At 40.8% G+C, this 24,540-nt stretch overlaps 1 protein-coding gene and 1 long non-coding RNA gene across 11 annotated transcripts in view; one reads left to right on the top strand and one right to left on the bottom strand.

Moving 5' to 3' along the window:
• Positions 1–23,122, bottom strand: part of RBM6 (RNA binding motif protein 6) — an 83,850-nt gene extending 60,728 nt beyond the window's left edge. For 2 of the 10 annotated variants that reach the window (XM_069562309.1, XM_069562311.1), the window contains exons 1-5: positions 22,918–23,115; positions 22,369–22,540; positions 7,451–7,561; positions 2,234–3,787; positions 484–573 (exon numbers count right to left, since the gene is read on the bottom strand). In XM_069562309.1, coding sequence (XP_069418410.1) covers positions 484–573; positions 2,234–3,160 — 1,017 coding nt within the window. In that variant the 5' untranslated portion in view covers positions 3,161–3,787; positions 7,451–7,561; positions 22,369–22,540; positions 22,918–23,115. Of the gene's footprint in view, positions 1–483; positions 574–2,233; positions 3,788–7,450; positions 7,562–22,368; positions 22,541–22,917 lie in introns of all 10 variants that reach the window. The other 8 variants (XM_069562307.1, XM_069562314.1, XM_069562306.1 and 5 more) reach the window with 8 other exon arrangements.
• On the top strand, positions 12,167–22,983 carry LOC138424854 (uncharacterized). The gene is made up of 2 exons (XR_011250991.1): positions 12,167–13,328; positions 19,055–22,983. It is a non-coding gene; the product is annotated as an uncharacterized lncRNA (long non-coding RNA).
• Positions 23,123–24,540: the final 1,418 nt, after the last annotated feature.

The following is a 24,540-nucleotide window of genomic DNA, read 5'->3' on the forward strand; positions in this document are numbered from 1 at the left end:
CTCTAGTGATGGTATATTCTGACCAAATTCTTCCATAAGGTCATCCATAATTTAGTTACCAAGTTCTTTAACATTGAGGAGTTAGAAAGTTCCCAGTTTTTACTATTATAAACAGCATCTTTATGTAAGCACTCCAACCCTCCTCCCTCCTACTTGGATTATCCCCTCAAGGATGATTATCAGGTCTGAGGACAACAATCACTTGTCGTACATAAATATATTACAAACCTCACCTCAGTGAGTACTCAGTAACTGGTGAAATATGAATGATCTCTATGGGATTATACTAAAGCTACTTTCCTGGTTTAGCTTCTGCTCTATAGGCAGGGGAAGGCTGGGTGAACGATAACCAAGATTTCCCTGAGGATTTCTTTGTACCTTCCTGTGAATCTACAATTTCTCAAAATAAAAAGTCTTTAAAATTTTTTAATTGACCAAAAAAGAGAAAGGAAAAGGAAAGAGAAAAAAGAACAAGACCCTTACCTCTTCCTTTGTGGCACTTTCAGGCACCCCATTTAATCGAATAAGCTTGCTTGGTTTCTCCTCACTTGGGCCAGTCCTATAATCTTGATCCTTGAATCCAAAGCAAAAAAACTTATTTCATAAAAAAATACATGTTATTGTACAAAATGCAACAACATGAAATACAGGTACTCAGGATAAAAAAAATCAAAATGACTTGCATCATATGAAGATATAAAAAGTTATAATTGTCTCTTTTTCTGAGTTCCAAAATTTGATTTTTTTTTTTTTAAGTGGGATCTTACTTCCCCAACCAAGGACTGAACCTGGTCCCTGGCAGTGAAAAGGCAGAGTCTTAAGCACTAAACCACCAGGGAATTCCCCCCAAATTTTATTTCAAATCATTAGAATATAAGTGTTCTAAGACCCATGCTAATTGCAGGAATTTTGAAATAGTAAAGCAGAAAATGAAGAGAAACAACACTGAAAGGGACTTTTACAAACAGGGGGAAAAAAAAAATCAACTAGATTTTTAAAACTAGAATTTTCTTTTCCTGAATGAGAAAACAGCACATAAATAAAATCAGATGTCATTTATCAAAGATGTTACCTATAAACAATCTTCAGAACAAAATCAAAAGGTGTCATCTGATGATATAACGTAACAGTACAAAATCAGAGAAATCTGCATTTTCCATATGCACAGAAGTCTCAGCTCTGATTCTCCTCCATTTCGAGTTATTAAAAGGGTTTAACCTTTGGGAAAAAAGTCTCCTACAACTACTTGACCACACCTACTGTCCAAGCATAATTACAAATAGTGTCCTCTTTTACTCTTGAAAGTGTCCTGACTTGAATAATAAATTATATGGCCATCTAGTTCTAACATTCTCAAAATCCATTTTTTAACCAAATATCTAACCAGCTTGTCTTAGAATTACTGTCCAAAATAACAGAAACTGCAATAGAGATGGGTAACACCTATTTTTAAAGGTAATGTTTTCAATGTCCAACTGCAACATAATTCTAAGATTATATGTACATTATATATTAGACATACAGAAAATCAACATTTAAGTCAATTAAGTTAGCTTCAATATTTGCAACATTAACACTGCCTCCTCCTAACTAGGTATTTTCTATCTCTTATCCTACATATTCTCTAAATGATTTTAAGAAAATGAACCCCAAACAGCCACAAGGCCTGACTACGTAAGAGACGAGAGAACCAACTCCCAAAGACAAATACTTTCTAACTAAATTATCCCACGGCATTTAAATTAGTACCATCAAGCGAGATAATGAAGAGATACACATCAAAAATATGATCTGAACTGAGGGCCCTTTCTCTAGAGATGTACACTCCACTTGTGACTATAAATCTTGCTTTTTAATGGCTGTATAAAGTAAGACCCAGGACTAACGGACTCTATACATCATCCTTCAGAAAAGTCTTATGAAGAAGCAAAACTCAACAAAGCAATCCAGGGCTTCCCTAGTGGCTCAGTGGTAAAGAATCCACCTGCCAATGCAGGAGATATGGGTTCAATCCCTGATCTGGGAAGATCCCACATGCCACAGAGCAACTAAGCCCATTCATACAACTGCTAAGTCTGTGCTCTAGAGCCCGGCAGCCCTAACTAAAGAGTAGCCCCTCGCTCTCCTCAACTAGAGAAAAGTCCGCACAACAACAAAGACCCAGCACAGCCAATCAATAAGTAAATAAATAAAACCTTAAAAGACAAAACAGTAGACCACTCTATTAACATACCTGAAGGTCCCGTTGGGCATCTTGGGAAGTTTTGCCCTCAGGAAAAGACTTGCTCTGGCCATAGCCAAATATTTGGCTTCCAGGCAGTCTGTGATCCACATCACAGTACTCCATGCTTCTGTAATCAGTGTCCTGACGGCCAAGAAAGTCCAGACCACCTTCTTCTTTAAACATATCAGCATCTGAGCTCTGTTGTTCACCTCCAGAATGCTGAGACTTGTCCTGGTCTTGAAGAGGACTTTGGCTGTTCTCAAAGTCTGGTGGAGATGCATGGTCAAAGGCTACACCTTGTTTTTCTCCTTCTCCCGTTTCTGAATGCTCATATTCTCCCTTCTGAATGCCAAAAGCAGGTCTTTCCGTTGTATGGTCATGTGCAGATTCTTCTCTCTTGTTCACACTCATACCAGAATGTTCTCTGTTTTGTGTGGAGGGCTGAACGTAATCCAAAATATCTGGATCCGCAGAGGGCATCTCCCTATCTTTAAATTCCATACAAGGTCCTCCTTCTCTGCCCCTAAAATCCTGATCAGTCCTGGATCGGTGTCTACCTCTGAAATCTGCATGTGGTATATTCCTGTCCCTAAAGTCTAGATCACTAGTACCTGAACCTCGGCCTCTAAAGTCCACTTGGGTTCCGTCTTTGTCCCTGAAGTCCAAATCAGATACATCTCTATTTCTAAAATCAGAACGGGACTGATCTCTGCCCCTGAAATCCAAGTCTGATAAATCCCTTCCCCTAAAATCTGCATGGGCTCCATCCCGCCCTCTAAAATCTAAGTCATAAGTGCCCCGGCCCCTGAAGTCAGGAGGAGGAGCATCCCTACCTCTAAAGTCACCAGTATGAGCCTCCCTGTCTCTGTAGTTCATGTGAGGTGTCTCCCTGCCTCTGTAGTCCAGAGAAGTACCGTCTCCACCCCGATAGTCCATAGGTGGCCCTTCTCTATCCCGAAGGTCCCCAGAATGGATGTCCCTACCTCTGAAGTCCAACTGTGATGAATCTCTGCTCTGGAAATCAGAAGATGAAAAATCTCCCCCCCTGAAATCATGTCCATGGCCCTCCCCTCCTCGATAGTCACCATGCTGTCCGTCTCTAGCTCCATAGCTGAAAGAATGCTCCTCTACATTTGCAAAGGGAGGCCCCGAATGCCCCTGGAAATCAAAGGGAAGTGAATCTCTGCCAGGAAAGTTGCCAGAGTGTCTCTCTTGAGCATGACTCTTAAGGGGAGGAGGAGGATAATCCCTGTTCCACCCGGGAGCAAACCTTTCTTCTTGGCTCCCACTGTAGAAACAAAGACAGTGTTATTCATATTGTCCAGAGAGTTTGAAATCTACACACCAGCATATTCTTCTCTAATCACAGCACATTCTTCTGTAAACATTTTTTTTTTTTTGGCAGAGTTCTGTAACAAGGTCCTAGATCTGCAGAAAACAGCAATGTTTTGCTATTTTAAGACGAAGTGGCGGAGTAAACTTTTAAGTTCCCATTTCAGAACACGAGGAAAGTCAACACAAGGTTTTCAACATGACTGCTGCAGAAAAAGCTTTCACCCAGTCCTGCAACAGGGAAAATCCGCAACACCAGATAAGCTAGCAATGGTGACACTCTACAAAAATTTCCATTTCCTACAGCCAGGGAGCTTAGAATTCCAAGATCAACACGATGATTCCTATATATCAGAAAAATCAATGCGCTATAAATTTTATACAGTAGGTTTCAGGATGTGTCTTCCTCATTGGTGCAAACAACAGTAATATTCCAAAATATCTGATTGACAGCTACAGAGTGGACACCACCCAATCAGAACAGATGCAGGCCCAAAATGAAGAAAACACTGGCTGTAAGCCACTAGTTAGAGTACGCTGGTGTTCACCAGCTGAGCATCACCCCTGGCTGCATCTAAACCCCAGTTCCACAGTGGCTCCGCCTAGAAGTGCTCTCACCTGGGTCCTATTATTAACTACTCAAGGGTATCTCAGAAGGCAGCATGAATCACGCCACACAGCATGTGTAAGTTGACCAAACCAAGCAACAGCATCCAGGAGCTTAATGCTAAAAGGGACCTAGAGAGAGCATTAGGCTTTCATGCTTTATCCCCAGGTCCCAAATGAAGAAGCTGATTTTTTAGATTCTAATGCCTCATCTAATTTTTCATGGTAATACAATATATTTTAAAACACATTATTAAATTCACATTCTCAGTTTACAGAACTCAAGACATAAATGAGAACTGGCCCTATCTTTCACACTACCTAGCACCAGACCATTTTATATGTTTTGACTTTGGTAAAAGACAGGGAATTTAAATAGGCAATTAAGTACCTAGGATCTTGAGCTTGAAGGGGAGAGGAGGGCATAAAAAAGGAAAACAAAAAATGATCTGAATGGTTACCTGCTATTCAGCAGCAAAACAAAAGTATTAAGAGATCAAGTTCCTCTCAGAAAATACAGCTTCTATTATATGACCCTCTGAACTCAGACTACACTGCTATAGAAAGACTCAACAGACAACTGCTTCTGGGTCACTCAGTTCAAGAGCAACAGTTACAATGCCAAACCCTTTCCTGGAGTAATAGAAATTTAACAATAGTAACCGAAACAGTAGAATGATCCATATTTAATAGATTTTCAGAACATAACTTCCATTAGCTTCATTAACACAAAAATATTAACATTATTTATGTGTATGGGGTTCATCATAAGAGAAGCAAGGTTAAATGTGCTTCATAAATAATACAACTTAACGCTAAAATTAAGACACTACCACTAGTTCTAGTGTCACCCACATTTAAAATCACTCAAATCCCAATAGTTAGCTTGTAGGAAGACTTAAGCCTAAGCAGACATTCATGGGCTGAGTGCTGAGCTATCTAAATCTACATGTTCTCTGACCAAAACACATACAGCACTGTCTTTGAATATTACCCTAAGAATTACCTTACCAGGTAAAACTGAAATCAAATACATCTACAGTAATCACTATACTAGGGTTCTCAGAACTGTATTTTATGTAGACTATTCAAGAAACAGTTCTACTAGTTATAAAACAGTGGTGGCTATGAAAATCATTTTCAACCAAATTTTTAAGACAAGTTGTTAAAATAAATACAAAATCATTTTCCTGCAAAATACCTTTTTTCACCCAAATTAGTCCCCTCCCCAAAGTTATGCTATATAAACTATGCCTCTCTCTGGTCAAAGACCTTAAAAAATGGCATGTAATGACTTATATTTAAACTAAAATTAAGGTGGGGAAATACAATTTTATATAATAGATTCAAAGAAAAAAATGTTCTGAAAAAAATTTTTCAGTGATGCAATAGAGCTGAAGTTATTTCTTTAGCTCTGAAGGCTCAGTGTAAATAGCCTTATGCAGAAAATAATTATCCATAAATATAAGTAAAAGAATAGATTTTTAAACATTAAAGTACAAACACACTAATCTAGATTAGGGATCTGCACATTTGTTCCACGAAGAGTCAGACAGTAATTACATTAGGCTTTACAGTTTCTGTCACAACTATTCAACTCTGCCCCTGCAACATGAAAGCAACTATCAACAATTTGTAAACGAATGATCAGGGCTATGTTCCAGTCAAACAAAAACAAGCTGCAGTCTGTTGACCACTGATCTAGACCTTAATTTTTTTAAAGGAAAAACATAACCAGCATCACTGCTGCTGCTAAGTTGCTTCAGTCGTGTCCAACTCTGTGTGACCCCACAGACGGCAGCCCACCAGGCTCCGCCATCCCTGGGATTCTCCAGGCAAGAACACTGGAGTGGGTTGCCATTTCCTTCTCCAATGCATGAAAGTGAAAAGTGCAAGTGAAATCACTCAGTTGTGTCCGACTCTTAGCGACCCTATCGACTGCAGCCTACCAGGCTCCTCCGTCGTCCATGGGATTTTCCAGGCAACAGTACTGGAGTGGGGTGCCACTGTCTTCTCTGAACCAGCATCACTACCATTGCTTTAAAGATTGCTAAGCAGAAAGTAAAGATCCCTATATTCACGAAACTAGCTTTACTAAGTGTTATATGGATTTACTTTTAAACTTACTTTTCTACCTAAATTTTCCATGGGAACCCCAAACTTCAGAATAATAAAATAACTGCTGAATTTGCACAGGAAGATCCTGCAGACTGCCAGTTCAAAAGAAAACTTACTTGTAACAAAAGTTTCAATTAGAGCATAAATTTTTTTTTTTTTTTTTGGCCATGCCACAGAGACTTGTAGGATTTTAGTTCCCCGACCAGGGACTGAACCCAGGCCCCTTGGCAGTGAGAGCATGGAGTTCTAACCATTTGGACTGCCAGGGAATTCCCTGGAGCATAAATATTTTTTAATGTATAACTTTAAAAGTAAGATTTCTTTGCCATACACAAACTACAGCCGTAAGTCATATTCCTATAGCATTTCATTAACTGAAAACACAATGCAAAAGTTTTAAAAATATCATCATCAGTGTTTATTACACTGGCTATAAAAAATTCACTCCCTATAAATCTATGATATAATTCATTTACAACTATGAATGGTACCACCTTCTCCACTTATCAAATCAATAATATAATTCACTTTATTGAACTATAAATTCAATATTTTATATAATTTTATTGTATAGAAAGAATGTAATTCATTCTGCCTACAAATGTATAATATAATTCATTTACAACTATTGAATGGTACCACGTTCTCCAGTTATCTTTGTACCCAGTAACCCCTAAAATTGTAATGTAGCTTAGGAAACTGCATTAAGTAAATAAATTTTTCTTCCTCACAACTATTTCTGGTGGCTGAAATACAATGTGTCATAGGAAAGACAGCGCTCTGGATTCTAGACATAAATTACTGAACTTAATGAAACATTCACATTCATTTATAAACACTTATATACATTTTTACTAGCTTTCCTTATTAGTTGAGTACATATTACTTTCCTAAAAAAGATAAAAAATATTTTTTTAAAAACTGGGGGATTTTTTGTTAATATTTAAAAAATGCTAATACACAAAATACTTGGCATGCTAGGTATTCACTCTGACGATCACTCTAGAAATGACTAGAAAAACTTTAAGTAGTTTCTATTTTTAAAAATCAGAAAAAAAAATCAAAGGTATTTCTACACAAAGAAAATATCCCTCTTTATAGTAGGCCATAAATGTTATACAGTATCTACATTGTTATAAGACATTTCGATATTCAAATTTTAAGACTTACCGAAAAGGTCCTGTTCTGTTAGCAGATCGAGAATCCCCCCACATCTCTTTCTATGTCAAGAGGGCCCAATAAGTAGATCCTTTTGCTACCAAACTCTGGTTATAGCAGTACCTGTACAAAACAAACCACAACAAATGAGTATGTGGGTACATGTAGTAAAGACTAAACCAATTTACTCCTGTTTGGCTTATCAGGGACCACATCAGCAAGGATATTTTTAGAAGTCACTTTTAAACATTTATATATTAATTTACAGCAACAAAAACACATTTTAAATTTAAATTTAAAAAAGGGCACCATCAATCACTCAAAGTACTAAGAATGCTTCATAAAACATTTCTTAAATTTTCCAGCACCCATTCTTTCGGAAAAAGCACCCATTCTTATTCCTTTTTGGAAACAGCACCTTACCATGTTTATTTACTACCCTCAGTCCACATGGCTGATCCTACACTATTCAGCCTGGCCAGTCAGAATAATCTGTTACACAGTGATTGCTCTGAAGATGAGCATGTAACCTATGACTAAGAAGTCCTCATAAGACCTGCACTCCAGCTACTGAAAAAGAGGCAAACTTTTTTTTGGTCACACGGCACCGCCTGTGGCATACCAGTTCCTCATCTGAACCCTGGCCCAGGCAGTGAAGAGCCAAGTCCTGACCACTGAACCACCAGGGAATTCCCAAAAGGAGGCAAACTTTTATAACCTTGGATTTGGCAATGATTTCTTACCATGACAACAAAAGAAAAAAAGGATAAAGTAGACTTGATCAAAAATGAAAACTTTTCTGCATCAAAAATGAAAACTTTCTTGAGAGTACCCTATCAAGAGAGTGAAAACACAACCCACGTCAGCAAAAACAGCAGACTATGAAATTCCAAAGCCTTGTTCCTCCACAGAAACGTTAAAAAATAAGCAGTCTGAACCAACTTTGTCCAGCCTTTAGAAAACAGTCAAAGCTTTACGATGACCAAATGAATGCTCAATGAAGCAAAAGTCATCCTCAAAATAATCAGAAAGTTTTGGGTGAACCCTGACCCACCCCTCACCTCAGCATGGCAGTGGTTTTTGTCTTGAAGCAGTGGCAGCCCACTTTCCCAGCTCCCTCCCTTAAACCAAAGGGAAAAGTGATTTGTAAATAACTATGTACTTCTGTTCTAGTAATGTTCTGTTCTGTATGGGGTAGAAGCTAAAGGACTGATGCAAGGTACCTGCCTCTGTTTTACCTGACAGAACTCTGGGGGGAAAAGCGGTGGGCACTGCTAATAAAACTAAAAAAGCAGACTCACAGATACGGGAGAAGCAGCGGCGAAAATACTGTGAGAAGTCAGACATTTCCGAGGCAATATACATGTGAAAAAATTTAGAATGTCACAAGCACACTCAGGCAAGACACATGAGTTCACCTGGACTTACATCCTAGCTTTACTCACCACAGGGCCCCTTCTACTTATTGCTGTGCTGCATCTACTGGGGGTCTAGGCAGCTGAGGTGGCAGCCTTGTCTGCAGGTTCAGATCTTGGTGGTGATAGTAAATAGGTAAATGAGGGTTTTGACGGCTGAAGTAAAAAGTAACTCCACATGAACAGTGCTTGAACAGGGGTCATTCTCTTAAGAGACAACAAGCATCACATTAAGCTATGGACTACAATCCAGTGACACCCTTCTCATGGATTCCCTTAACTTTCAGCTTTACAAGCACACTCCCCCAGAACATAAAGAAGAAGTTTGGTTCCTTGGAAACCAACCAGTGGGTTTGGGAAAGCCTCCCCATTGCAGGTCAGCAGCCTTTAAGGTTAGAACCATGATGACTCTTTTCGAGCTTCCTCTGCCTTTGATTCTTGATTAATAAAAAATTCTTGGCAAACACTTTGAGTCCATCCTGCACAGGTCCAAGAAATCGACCTCTAGCAGCACAATATCAAAACCCGGGGCCATCCCTCTTAAATCATGACTAAGTTCCAAACGCCAACAAAGCAGAACCGGGGGTCCCATTCCATTAGTTTTAGCTGTGGTCTACAGCAGGCCTGTTCCTGCTTTAAGCACTCTAATTTTTCCAAGGTAAATGCTTTGGAGCAAACAGGACACTCAGCTATAGCATCAAGGGGTCACAACAGGCAGGGATTGGTGTGAGCATCTACCCAACTAAGATCCAACTATGAGTTTTTAAACAGCAGCAACTTTAATACGCCCTTTTGGAGCTACAACTAGTGGCTACTGGAAGTATCCTTGCCACCTACCCCCTACAAATTCTCATTAAAAAAAAAAAAATGAAATGTATTCATTTCAGTTACAAGGCCTTGAAAAGACTGCTTCTCAGTTGTGATAGTGGTTTTTCAGGCTTCCTCTCCAGAACCATGCTTTGCCTACCATCATACCACATTCAAAAGTTAAAATTGAAAGTGGATCTACATAAATGTAGAAGCTAAACTATAACGCTTCTAAAAGAAAATATAGGGAATTCCCTGGCGGTCCAGTGGTTAAGACTTGGCACTTTCACTGAGGGAGCCCAAGGTCAATCTCTGGTTGAAGAACAAAGATGTCAAAAGCCAAATGGCCAAGCGAAAAAAAAAAAAAAAACCACCGAGATGGTATCAGCAAAGACTTCTATAAAGGAACCAGAAAGCATTAATCATAAAAAAAATATAAAAGTTAAAATTTGTTCTTCAAAAGACACTGAAAAATGAATAGGTAAACTACAGAACAGGGAGTAAATATTTTAACACATGTCTGACAAATGCTCACTATTATTAGTCATTAAGGAAACAGATTAAAACCACCGATACACACCCACTAGAACAGCTAAAATTAAAAAGACTTACAAAGTCAAATATACAAGGATTTCCAGCAATCAGAACTCATACACTACTCAAACGACCGCAAAATGGTACAACCAGTTTAGAAACTGGTCTGAGAAATACTACTCATGACCCAGCAATTGAACTTCTAAGTATCTGCTTAAGATACACGAAAACAAAAGACCGGTAGAAAACTGTTCACAACAACTTTATCTCTAATAGCTTTAAAAAAAAGAGAGAGGACAACCCAAAGTCTTCACTGGGCGATGACATAAACGCTGTTTGGTGTCCGAAAGGGGATCCTCCCTGGGGTAGTGTATTTCACTTAGATGCTGCTGCTGCTAAGTCACGTCAGTCGTGTCTGACTCTGTGCGATCCCATAGACAGCAGCCCACCAGGCTCCCCCGTCCCTGGGATTCTCCAGGCAAGAACACTGGAGTGGGTTGCCACTGCCTTCTCCAATGCACGAAGGTGTAAAGTCAAAATGAAGCCGCTCAGTCGTGTCCGACCCTCAGCCACCCCATGGACTGCAGCCTGCCCGGCTCCTCCATCCATGGGATTTTCCAGGCAAGAGAACTGGAGTGGGGTGCCATTGCCTTCTCCGATTTCACTTAGATATCAAATGGAAAGGTGACTTTTTGATAAAATGAGAGAAGCATTAGTAAGAAAGAGAAGTGAAAGTGACTCAGTCGTGTCTGACTCTTTTCAACCCTATGGACTATATAGTCTGTGGAATTCTCCAGGCCAGAATACTGGAGTGGGTAGCCCAACCCAGGAATCAAACCAGGGTCTCCTGCATTGCAGGTGGATTCTTTACCAACTGAGCTACCAGGGAAGCCCCCATTAAGGGGAGGTGGAAATGAAGAATCAATAAAAACCTATTTTTTAAAAATTATTTTTAAAATTTTGAAATACATTTAAGTTTACCATTTTACAGTTAAGAGGGATTAAGTACATTTATAGTGTTTTGCAACTTTTATCCCCATCCATCCAAGCTTTTTTCATCTTGTAAAACCAAAACTCTGTAGCCATTAAACAGTAACTCCCCACTCCTCTCTTAACCCAGTCCTTGGCAACCACCATTCCACTTTGTCTATATAGTTTTGACTACTCTAAGTATCTCTTAATTCTAGCGGAATTAAAGAGTATTTCTTCTTTCACGACTGGCTTTTTTTACCTGGCATAATGTCTTCAAGGTTCATACATATTATAGCATCTATTGGAATTTCATTTCTTTTTAAGGCTGAATAATAATTCCACTGTGTACACATACTATATTTTACCTACTCATCCACTGATGGACATTTGGATTCTCCCATCTTTTGGATAATGTTAACAATGAGCATGCACATACAAATATCTGAGATCAGTTCTTTTGGAGATATATACACCCAGAAGCAGAATTGATGGATCATATGGCAATTCTAGTTTTAATTTTTCAAGGAACCACCATACTATTTTCCACAGCAGCTACATCATTTTACCTTCCCACCAACAGTGCGCAAATGGTTCTGTTATGGACTGAATTGTGTCCCCCACAGCTTCAAGCCTAACTGCGAATGTGACTGTATTTGGAGACGTGGCCTTTGAGGAGGTAATTAAGGTTGACAGAGGCCACAAGGGTGGGGCCCAAATTCAACAGGACTGGTGTCAGCAGAAGAGACACCAAAAATGCATGCACAAGGAAAAGCTAATGTGAGGACATGGCCAGGAGAGGGCCTTCTGCAAGTCAAGGAGAGAGGCCCCACCAAAACCTAACCCTGCTCATGCCCTGATCTTAGACGTCAATCTCCAAACTGCAAGAAAATCATTTTTCGTTGTTTAAGCCACCTAGTCTATGGTATTTTGTTATGGCAACCCTAACAGAATGATACAAGTTCCAGTTCATCCACATCCTCACCAACACTTACTATTCTGGTTTTTTTTTGTATTTTAGTAACAGCCATTCTAATGGGTGTGAAGTGGTATCTCACTGCGGTTTTCATTTGCATTTCCTTTATCATTAATGATGCTGAGCATCTTTTCACATACTTACTAGCCATTTTACATCCTCTTTGGGAGAAATGTCTATTTAAGTCCTTTGCCCATTTTTTGACATAGGTTATTTGTTGCTGTTGTTGAGTTTAGGAGTTTTCTACATATTCTGAAAATTAATCCCTTACCAGGCATGTGATTTGCAAATATTTTCTCCCATTTTATGAGTTGCCTTTTACCTTGTTGACAGTATTCTTTGAACACAAAAGTTTTAAATTTTAATGAAGTCCAATTTGCCTATTTTTCCTTTTGCTAACTGTGCCCTTGGTGTCATATCCTTTAAAAGATCATTGTCAAATCCAACACGTAAAGCTTTCCCTTTCAGTTTTCCTCTAAGAATTTTAAAGTTAATAGTTCTTACATTCAGGAGCAAGATCCATTCTTAAGAACAGCATTTGTTGAAGGCAAAGGTCTGCATATTGATTTGTTAAAAAAAATACACAAGTCCACAATCTTCCTGGAATGTTTTTGTGTACGAAGATTAAAGACTACTCTGAAGACTCTACCCTTACCTTGTTCTATCACTATCATTTAATTATTTTTTTTTTAAATATTTGGCTGCACCACATCTTAGTTACAGCACAGGCTCAGCTGCTCTGTGGAATGTGGGATTTTAGTTCCCTAATCAGGAATTGAATCCACGTCCCCGGCATTGCAAGGCAGATTCTAAACCACTGGACCAGCGGCAAAGTCCCTTAACTCCTTTTTTTGACCTATATTACCACTCTGCTTTTGTTCGTAAGCATACTCCAGTCTCTCTCATATAACCCCCCACCCCAATACAAAACCTTTAAACATCAGTTGACTAAATAAATGAATGTCCACCAAATATGCTAACTAGGCTCTATTATGTTCCCTAGCACTGTTCATGATGCTGTCCCTGGGTGCTATAGACTATACTGAATGTGTGTCTCTCCAGAATTCATGTTTAAGTTCTAATCTCTGACTTGATGGTAACTGAAGATAGGGCCTTTAGGAGGTAATTAGGTCATGAGGGTAGAGCCCTTAGGAAACGGGTTAATGCTCTTCTAAGAAGGAATATGCAGGTCAGGAAGCAACAGTTAGAACTGGACATGGAACAACAGACTGGTTCCAAATAGGAAAAGGAGTACGTCAAGGCTGTATATTGTCACCCTGCTTATTTAACTTCTGTGCAGAGTACATCATGAGAAACGCTGGGCTGGAGGAAACACAAGCTGGAATCTAGATTGCCGGGAGAAATATCAATAACCTCACATATGCAGATGACACCACCCTTATGACAGAAAGTGAAGAGGAACTAAAAAGCCTGTTGATGAAAGTGAAAGAGGAGAGTGAAAAAGTTGGCTTAAGGCTCAACATTCAGAAAACAAAGATCATGGCATCTGGTCCCATCATTTCATGGGAAACAGATGGGGAAACAGTGGAAACAGTGGAAACAGCGTCAGACTTTATTTTGGGGAGATCCAAAATCACCGCAGATTGTGATTGCAGGCATGAAATGAAAAGACGCTTACTCCTTGGAAGAAAAGTTATGACCGACCTAGACAGCATATTCAAAAGCTGAGACATTACTTTGCCGACTAAGGTCCGTCTAGTCAAGGCTATGGTTTTCCAGTGGTCATGTATGTATGTGAGAGTTGGACTGTGAAGAAAGCTGAGCACTGAAGAATTGATGTTTTTGAACTGTGGTGTTGGAGAAGACTCTTAAGAGTCCCTTGGACTGCAAAGAGATCCACCCAGTCCATTCTGAAGGAGATCAGCCCTGGGATTTCTTTAGAGGGAATGATGCTGAAGCTGAAACTCCAGTACTTTGGCCACCTCATGCGAAGAGTTGACTCATTGGAAAAGACTCTGATGCTGGGAGGGATTGGGGGCAGGAGGAGAAGGGGACGACCCAGGATGAGATGGCCGGATGGCATCACTGATGGCATCACTGAGTGAACTCCGGGAGTTGCTGATGGACAGGGAGGCCTGGCGTGCTGCGATTCATGGAGGCGCAAGAAGTCGGACACGACTGAGCGACTGAACTGAACTGAACTGAAGAAGGAATAAAAGAGAGTGCTCTCTCTCTCTGTACCATGTGAGGATACAGCAAGAAAGCAGCTGTCTGCAAACCAAAAGGATCTCACCAGGAACCAAACTGTCTGGCACCTTAATTTGAAACTGCCCTGCCTCTGGAACTGTGAGAAATAAATTTGTTATTAAGTCACCCAATCTAGGGTATTTTGTTATAGCAGTCCAAGCTAAGACACTGGCCAGTCCTGTCCATTCCCAATTTAATCACTATCACTACCATCTCTACGATTATAATTTCCACATCTCCATCTCTAGCTTAGACTTTCCTATAAAGTCCAAATGTCTGCCAGAAATGGCCACTTGGCCATCCTACAGGGATCTCAAGCTCATGCATAAATTAAGACTTCACTACTGTTAGGAGACATTTAAACACTTCATTAGAGCCGCTTTTTCTTATGAAGAGAAATTTTCCAGATTTTAAATATTCTTATATCCTCACCCCTTACATCAGCAAATTACAATCAGGTTCCTAGTTTAAAAGTGAATTCTATAAGATAGCAAAGTGAGTTTTATAAGATAGCCCAGTGTGGCAGTGAAGGGACAAGAGGGCAGTCTCTGGACCTACTGTGCTAGTGGGGTTCACAGCTCGACTGCTGGGAGGGAAATTATGGCTTGGCCACAAGGTATGTCCTTAAGCAAGTGATTTAACTTAATGCCTCACTTTACTTATCTGTAAAAATCCGGAATAAAGATAATGTCTACTTCATAGTTATCAGGAAAAAATGACAATGCAAATTCACTAGAGCAGTGCCTGATAAATAAATTGCTCAGTAAATGTTAGTACTATTTTAAGAGTTTATTTCAAACATCATTGGGGCTTAGAATGTTCCCACTGATGCAGACTCATTTGGCTAAATGACTGACATTAAGGTTTGATTTGCCATAAATTTAAATGCAGACATTTTCCATAAATTAAATAATCAGTTTCAAGATTTTGTCAACTATATATTTAAAGCACACATGTAATATATTATGCCAGAAAATACATCCTTCGCAGCCATCTATGACAGAAGTGTTAAGATGTCAACTTACAAATGTACAAAGTGGTAAACAATTTTTTCAAAATTTTAAGGGTGAAAAAATTTTTAATCCTTTTAGATGCTGCTACTAAGTCACTTCAGTCGTGTCCGACTCTGTGCAATCCCATAGACGGCAGCCCACCATGCTCCCCCGTCCCTGGGATTCTCCAGGCAAGAACACTGGAGTGGGTTGCCATTTCCTCCTCCAATGCATGAAAGTGAAAAGTGAAAGTCAAGTCGCTCAGTCATATCCGACTTTTAGCGACCCCATGGACTGCAGCCTACCAGGCTCCTCCAACCATGGGATTTTCCAGGCAAGAGTACTGGAGTCGAGTGCCATTGCCTTCTCCGAATCTATTTAGATGGTTCAAGGGAATTTCAAGACCACTGGCCTAAGTGAATGTGTTTTAAAGTCAGACTGCCTGGGTTTGGATTCAAACTGGCAATTCCCAGATGGCCCAGTGGTTAGGACTCCATGCTTCTAATGCTGAGACTATAGCTTCAATCCCTGGTCAGGTAACTAAGATTCCGCATGCCTCTCAGCACAGTTGAGGGGAGAAGGAAGAAAAAATTCAGCTTTCTGTGTATCTTTGGTAAGTTATATTTAAATTCTATATGCCTTGACGCTCTCCTCCTACACAACGGGAATAATAGTGGTACCTACTTCATATGATTACTATAAAGAGTAAATGAGATCATGCATAAGAAGTATATTGATAGTAACATTATTATTATATGAATGAGCCAAACACTGAAAAGAATCCAAATGTCCATCAACAGGCAGATGAATGAACAAATGTGATATACTCATAAAAAGGAATGCAACATGGAAGAACCTCAAAAAAATTATAAGTGAAAGAAGCCAGATATCCCAATTGTATGAAGTTACATAAAAACATAAAACTACAGAGGCAGAAAGCAGATTAGTGGATGCTAGGACTTGCAGTTAGAGTGGGAAGTGGAGATTAACAACAAACAGAAAGTTGGGAATGTTTTGAGGTGTTGGAAACATTCTAAATCTGAATTGTGGTGATGACTGCATCAAACTGAACAGCTACAGCCTGTGAATTTTATGATATATAAGTCATGCCTCCAAAAATTTTTTTGAAAAATTTAAAGCAACAATGTATTAAATATTATTATTATTGCTACTATGCTCAGGTGTTTAAAATCACAATCACATTAAGCTGGAAGGGACCTTTCTGAGTATGTCTACCTCTGAAACAATAATAAAGGCAAGAATAGTTGAGTATTGACTCTGCCACAGTTATGTATTTTACATGGGTTCTCTCATTTAATCATCACAGGTCCTCCATGAGGTAAATTCTGTTACAATCCCCACTTCACAGACTCTAAAAATGAGACTCAAATAGTTTGAGAGGCTTGTCCCAAAACAATATAACTAATATGAGGAAAAGCAAACTCAAGACCATCTGATTCCAAAGCCCATTCTAAAATTCCTATGAAATTTCATAGGTCTCTGAATAGCCTTGAAAAAGAACATAACTGGAGGATACTCACTTCCCAATTTCAAACTTACTATAAATTTACAGTAATCAAAACAGTGTGGTACTGGTATAAGGACATACAGAACAATGAACTAGAGATCTCAGAAATAAACTCTCACATACATGGTCAAGTTATTTTCAACAAGGGTCCCAAGACCATTCAAAGGAAAAAAGACAGTTTTTTCAACAACTGATCACAGGGAAACTGGAAATCCACATGCAAAAGAATGAAGTGCGACTCTTGCCCAGCTATGCCAAAAAGGGTTTAAAGACCTAAATCTAAAATTTAAAACTCTAAAACTCAGAAGAAAACAAACCAGAAGCTTCAGGCATTGGATTCGGCAGTGATCTCTTGGATATGACATCAAAAGCAGAGTCAACAAAAAAAAATACACAAACTGGAATTCATCAAAATTAGAATGTCTGTGTTACAAACAACATCAGTAAGAGAATAAAAAGACAACTCATGAATGGGAGAAAACATTTGCAAACCATGTATCTGATAAGGGATTAATATCCAGAATTACAGAAAACTAAAACTCAACAACGAAAGACAACCTGATTCAAAAATGAGCAAAGGACTTGAATAAACATTTCTTCAAAGACACACAAATGGCCAATAAACACATAAAAAGACTCTCAACATCATTAACAATTAGAGAAATGTAAATCAAAATTACAAGATAACCACTTTATACCCATTAAGATGGCTATTAAAACAAAACCAAACGAAACTAACAGAAGCTAGTGAGGGTGTGAAGAAATGTGAACCCTGTGCATTGCTGTTAGGCACGTACAATGTATGCAGCCACCGCATAAAACATACAGCAGTTCCTCAAAAATTTAGAACAGAATTATCATACGATCCAACAATTCCAATTCTTTTGGGTATAAACCCAAAAAGAAATGAGAGCAGAGACTCAAGTAGATATGTGCACCCCTCCAAGTTCATTGCTGCATTATTCACAACAGCTCAAAGGTGGAACGTGGAAACAACCCAGTGCCTATCAACAGATGAGAAGATAAAGTTAATGTAATATATACATACAATGAAATACTATTCAGCCTCAGAAAGGAATGCAATTCCGATAGATATAACATGGATGAACCTTGGAGATATTCTAAGTAAAATAAGCCAGTCATGAAAAGACAAACATTGTATAATTTATGGTTCTATGTATATGGAGTACTTCAGTCCAGTTCAGTCACTCAGTCTTGTCTGACTCTTTGCGACCCCATGAATCGCAACACGCTAGGCCTCCCTGTCTATCACCAACTCCCGCAGTTCACTCAAACTCACGGCCATCGAATCAGTGATGCCATCCAGCCATCTCATCTTCTGTCGTCCCCTTCTCCTCCTGCCCCCAATCCCTCCCAGCATCAGTCTTTTCCAATGAGTCAACTCTTCGCATGAAGTGGCCAAAGTACTGGAGTTTCAGCTTTAGCATCATTCTTTCCAAAGAATACCCAGGACTGGTCTCCTTTAGAATGGACTGGGTGGATCTCTTTGCAGTCCAAGGGACTCTCAAGAGACTTCTCCAACACCACAGTTCAAAAGCATCAATTCTTCAGTGCTCAGCTTTCTTCACAGTCCAACTCTCACATCCATACATGACTACTGGAAAAACCATAGCCTTGACTAGATGGACCTTTGTTGGCAAAACAATGTCTCTGCCTTTGAATATGCTATCTAGGTTGGTCATAACTTTTCCTCTAAGGAGTAAGTGTCTTTTAATTTCATGGCTGCAATCACCATCTGCAGTGATTTGGGAGCCCAAAAAAATAAAGTCTGATACTGTTTCCACTGTTTCCCCATCTATTTCCCATGAAGTGATGGGACCAGATGCCATGATCTTCATTTTCTGAATGTTGAGCTTTAAGCCAACTTTTTCACTCTCCTCTTTCGCTTTCATCAAGAGGCTTTTTAGTTCCTCTTCACTTTCTGCCATAAGGGTTGTGTCATCTGCATATCTGAGGTTATTGATATTTCTCCCGGCAATCTTGATTCCAGCTTGTGCTTCATCCAGCCCAACGTTTCTCATGATGTACTCTTCATATAAGTTAAATAAGGAGGGTGACAATATACAGCCTTGACATACTCCTTTTCCTATTTGGAACCAGTCTGTTGTTCCATGTCCAGTTCTAACTCTTGCTTCCTGATCTGCATATAGGTTTCTCAAGAGGCAGGTCAGGTGGTCTGGTATTCCCATCTCTTTCAGAATTCTTTACAGTTTATTGTGATCCACACAGTCAAAGGCTTTGGCATAGGCAATAAAGCAGAAATAGATGTTTTTCTGGAACTCTTGCTTTTTCCATGATCCAGCAGATGTTGGCAATTTGATCTCTGGTTCCTCTGCCTTTTCTAAAACCAGCTTGAACATCTGCAAGTTCACAATTCACATATTGCTGAAGCCTGGCTGGGAGAATTTTGAGCATTACTTTACTAGCATGTGAGATGAGTGCAACTGTGCGGTAGTTTGAGCATTCTTTGGCATTGCCTTTCTTTGGGATTGCAATGAAAATTGACCTTTTCCAGTCCTGTGGCCACTGATGAATTTTCCAAATTTGCTGGCATATTGAGTGCTGCACTTTCACAGCATCATCTTTCAGGATTTGAAATAGCTCCACTGGAACTCCATCACCTCCACTAGCTTTGTTCATTGTGATGTTTTCTAAGGCCAACTTCACTTCACATTCCAGGATGTCTGGCTCTAGCTGAGTGATCACACCATCGTGATTATCTGGGTCGTGAAGATCTTTTTTGTACAGTTCTTCTGTGTATTCTTGCCACCTCTTCTTAATATCTCCTGCTTCTGTTAGGTCCATACCATTTCTGTCCTTTATCAAGCCCATCTTTGCATGAAATGTTCTCTTGGCATCTTTAATTTTCTTGAAGAGATCGCTAGTCTTTCCCATTCTGTTGTTTTCCTCTATTTCTTTGCATTGATCCCTGAGGAAGGCTTTCTTATCTCTCCTTGCTATTCTTTGGAACTCTGAATTCAGATGCTTGTATCTTTCCTTTTCTCCTTTGCTTTTCACTTCTTAGGACAGGCAAAATTCAGAGAGACGGAAAGTAGGATGGTGGTTGCCATGGGAAGAGGTGGGGAGAATGGGAAGCTATTGTTTAATGGGCACAGAGGTTCAGTCTGAGAAGATGAAAATGTTCTGAAGCTGGATGGTAATGATGGTTGCACCGACATGTACATTTTAAAACAGTCAAAATAGCTAAGAAAAAGGGAGGCAGAAGGAAGAGATGGAGGGACTACTTCACACCCATTCAAGTGGTTACTGTACAAAAAAACTCAGAAAATAACAAGTGTTGGGATGTGGAGAAATCGGACCCCTTGCGTATTACTGGCGGGAACATAAACTGATGTAACTGCTGTGGAATACAGTATGGTGGGTATTCAAAAAGCTATCCACAGAATTATCATATGACCCAATTCTGGGCATATATGCAAAGATATTGAAAGCAGGGGCATGAAGAGATATTTGTATACCCACGTTCACAGCAGCATTATTTACAATCGCCAAAGGTGGAAACCCAACTGTCCAGCAAGTGAACAGGTAAGTCAAATGTAGCCTATACATAGCAACTGAGTATTGTTCAGCCTTAAAAGGGAATGTAGATGTCAATTACATCTCAACTTTTTTTTTAATTAAAAAAAAAAAGGAATGAAGTTTGGATATACGCTACGACATGAATGAACCTTAAAAAACATTCTTTTACCTGAAAAAAAGTCAGACATGAAGGGATAATTATTGTATGATTCCACTTACACAGGGTACCTAGAACAGGCAAATTCAGACAGACAGAATACAGATCAGAGGTTACCAGGGACTAGAGGGAAGGGGCAAGGGAGTTACCTGCTTAATGGTTAGAGTTTCTGTTTAAGGTGAAGAAAAAGTTTTAGAAATAGATGTAGTGATGGTTTCATTACATTGTGAATGTAATTCATGCACTGAATTGTATGTGAATTTTACATACAGAAATGGATTAAATGGCAAATTTCATTACAATATATGCAACAAAACATATTTATCACAACTTTGTAAAAAAAAAGTACTGTAATACATGAAAAAACATCGAATTAGACACCTTAAATGGGTGAAATGTATGATGTGAGAATTTTATCTCAACAAAAAATTTTTTTCTTTTTAATTTTTTGGCTGCACCACATGGCATGTGGACTCTTAATTCCCACACCAGGGATGGAACCTGCACCCCCTGCACTGGAAGCATAGAGTCCTAACCACTTAACTGCCAGGGAAGTGACAAAAATTTTTTTAAAAGGTAACAGTGGCAGCTAACACTTAGTGAACACTTTCCTCACACCAGGCACCATCCTAAAAGGATTACGTAAACCTCACAACAACCTTCAAAGTGGCTGCATTTCTTAACCTCATTTCACACATGAGGAAACTGAAGTTAGGTAACTTGTTCAATGTTGCTCAGTTAGTAGAGGAGTCAACAGTTCAAACCCTATCAATTTCTAGAGCTCCTACAGTTCCTATCAGTGTGATAGGAAGGTTATAAAAGGTACCCAATAGATGCCCCCTAAGAGAATGAAATGAACAACTACTGTGGAAGTCTAGCAGAAAAGTCTATCCTAAGCAAGCTGACTCCATGATTTATGATCTTTAAAAATTTCAGAATTTTCCAAGTTTTTTAATCTTAATACAATTTTGAGTTAGACTATTAACACATTATTTTATGTATTTAAACACTGGCAGAAAAGTATAACCTTGCCCATGTTATCTTCAATAACACAGGAGCATTCACTTTGTAACCTCTCCATTGACAATTCTCCTATGAAAGGCTACAAAAAAACTAGGCTCCCAAAGGCAACAAAAGTAAACCCAATTCTGGTAACAGAAATAAATGAAGAGGAATGCTACAGATGTCCAAAAATAGCCTATCCTGAACAGCCTATCCTATGGGCTAGGTACCTGGTTAGATACTAATTAACCAGGCAAGGTTCAGGTGCAATTTTTGTGTGTTTCACTAAAATGGTAACATACCATTAGACACTACTTGTCCTACCCTCACTTATCAGTTCTTGAAGCCTCTCCCTATAGACCTCACAAGTCTGCTGATGTTGACATTATTAAACCATTCACAGTGGCGGCACTACTCAACAGGAAGTTGAAAGCTAACAAACTGAGGGCACAATCCAGAGTTCAGGAAAATGAACCAGGTGACCGGGCGCATCAGAGTCTACTAAACTCCATCTAGATCCCGCAGCTCTGATATTCACAAGCAAACCTGGAATGTGCAAAAAATACAATTACCTTTACAGTTTACCCTACAAAATAAGACCTTTTCCTTTATTAAAAAAAAAAAAATGCACGCCCAGAGTTAAGCCCAGTAGCACAAGATCAATTCGCAAGTTAAGAGAAAAACAGACTTACTGATATACCACTAAAAGGAATCTAAAGAGTGTATAATACGAGGAAATAACCCTGTCCTCCCACATTCGCCCAACTGGCACAGGACCCACCAGACCACTCCCCGGGATCCAGGTTCTACAGCCAGGCGCGCTGGGCTCCGAGCTCTCGCGCCCTGTTGTCCGGCCGAGCCCACTCCGGTCTGTCCAGGTCTGAGGGCGAAGCTACGGGCTAACCACAAGAAAAGCTCCCTCTCGAGCGATGCCTCACAAGTGGATCAGATTCCTGCAAATGCAGGGGGAAAAAGGAGGAAGAAAGGGCCGCCTGCCTGCAGCCCCTCGGACCAAGAGCACCCAACCGCAACCACGCGCAAGCCACGGACCCCCGAAGCCGGCCGCCCCGAGACGGGACCGGTAATTCCACCGCCAGGCCGGGCCCCGCCCCGGGCCCGCGACCGTTCTGGGGCGTTCCTCCCGTGGGCGGCGCCTCCCTCACCACACCGCCACTTGACTCTCTTCTTCGTGAGGGAGGCCGCGGCCGCCCCGCGACACCGAAGCCGCAGCTTCCAGGCCGCGCGAGCCAGCTACGTCCAAAGCGGCCGGGCAGGCCGGCTCCTTCCCCGCTGGCTCCCGCACGCCCTCTCTACCACCCCAAGCCCTTACCGAGGCAGCGCGGCCTCCGCGGCCCGCTCCTCCTAATCCTCAGCCGCCGCCACCGACCCAGCGCCGCGGAGACCGGAACTTCCTCCGCGCCGGGCCGCTGCCTCCACAAAAGTGCCGCCGCCTTTAGCGCTCGGCCCGCCGGGAGATGGAGTATACAGCGGTGGGTCGCGGCGACTCCACTCCCGGCGTACCCTGCGCGGGGGCCGGGGGCGGGGCGGGGGTGTGTGCTTGCCTGCGGGGGCGGGGCGTGAGGGGCACGCTATTGCCCACGTCCAATGGGAGGGTGCGCTTCCTTGCCCCGGTCCGCTGGGCCTGCTGGGGGTTGTGGTTTGGCCCTTAGCCCACCGCCGCTCGTCTTCTTTCGCTCTTTCGAGTATGAGCAAAGCGCGCAGTCTATGGGTGGCTTGGGTTTCTCGAGATTTGCTCCCTGCCAGAGTGCGGACAGGACCCTGGCCTGCCTAGCTTAAAAAGGACTTATTCTCCGTTAATGTGAAGGAAATGGAAGGGAGCCTTCTCCACCTAAGCCTTCCGGGGCTGGAGTTTGTGGCCCACATAAGAGCCCGGCTCCCAACCCTCCCATAGGATGCTGCTAAGTCACTTCAGTCGTGTCCGACTCTGTGCGACCCCATAGACGGCAGCCCACCAGGCTCCTTCGTCCCTGGGATTCTCCAGGCAAGAACACTGGAGTGGATAGTGGAGCAGTAATCACACGCTCGTCCTCTTTTCTTTCTGATGGATTTTCAAATTAGCCATTCCCAGCTCAAGAATATCACTGGTGGGTAGTAGTACTTTGTCCTTCAAAGAGGTAAACATATGAAGGAACTAATTATTTTTGCCTTATGCCCACTCTCTTTGGGCAATAATAATTGCAACCCTTCATCACAACTCTGCTCCTGGCCTTGTGCTGACCCTTCATTATCTCCTTTAATCTTCAGTGCTATTCACAGATACACTGGGTATCATCTGTCTTAAAGGTTTAGTAGCCCTACCCTACCCTAATTTAAAGGAAATTCCACTCAGTTTCCACCAGGCCTTGCTAGCTCATGGGCCATAAATCTGGCCAAGAGTGACTTGTGCGAGGTCACAGAGGAACTGGAAGTTATCTGCAGATCAACAATCTAGTGGAAAATGGCAGCACAGCTTTTCACGTCCAGAATCTTCTCACAGCTAATGTTCTTCAAATGGCCAGCTCCAAGCTTCCAAGTGGATTGTACATTGGTGAAATGCTTGCTGATTCCAGCTACCCAGTATCCTCAGACTGTGTCCCCTCAGGGAAGGTAACCTGATTACAGAGCCTGAATTCAACATCATGGGATCAAAGAAGTCTGCTGCAAGAAAAGCCTATAAATTATTCTAAAATAAAGTAATACTCATCTGTAGAGAAAAGAGATTGTTGGGTTAAGTAGTCTTCAAGGTTGCTTTTCCACTTCTCAGGCATCTTGTCTGGAAGTCATTCATTCAAGAACTTCATGAAGCACCTGCTGTGTGCCAGGCACTGGATCAGGTGCTGGCGTTACAGGAACTTGAATAAGGCTGATACACTTTGCTGCTCTGGTGGCGATGGGAGTAGGGGTGGCTATTGAAGACAGGTGACAAACTAAACAAGATACACAGTCTCTGCTC

Source organism: Ovis canadensis, chromosome 19 (assembly GCF_042477335.2).
Source record: "Ovis canadensis isolate MfBH-ARS-UI-01 breed Bighorn chromosome 19, ARS-UI_OviCan_v2, whole genome shotgun sequence".
Taxonomy (NCBI): domain Eukaryota; kingdom Metazoa; phylum Chordata; class Mammalia; order Artiodactyla; family Bovidae; genus Ovis; species Ovis canadensis.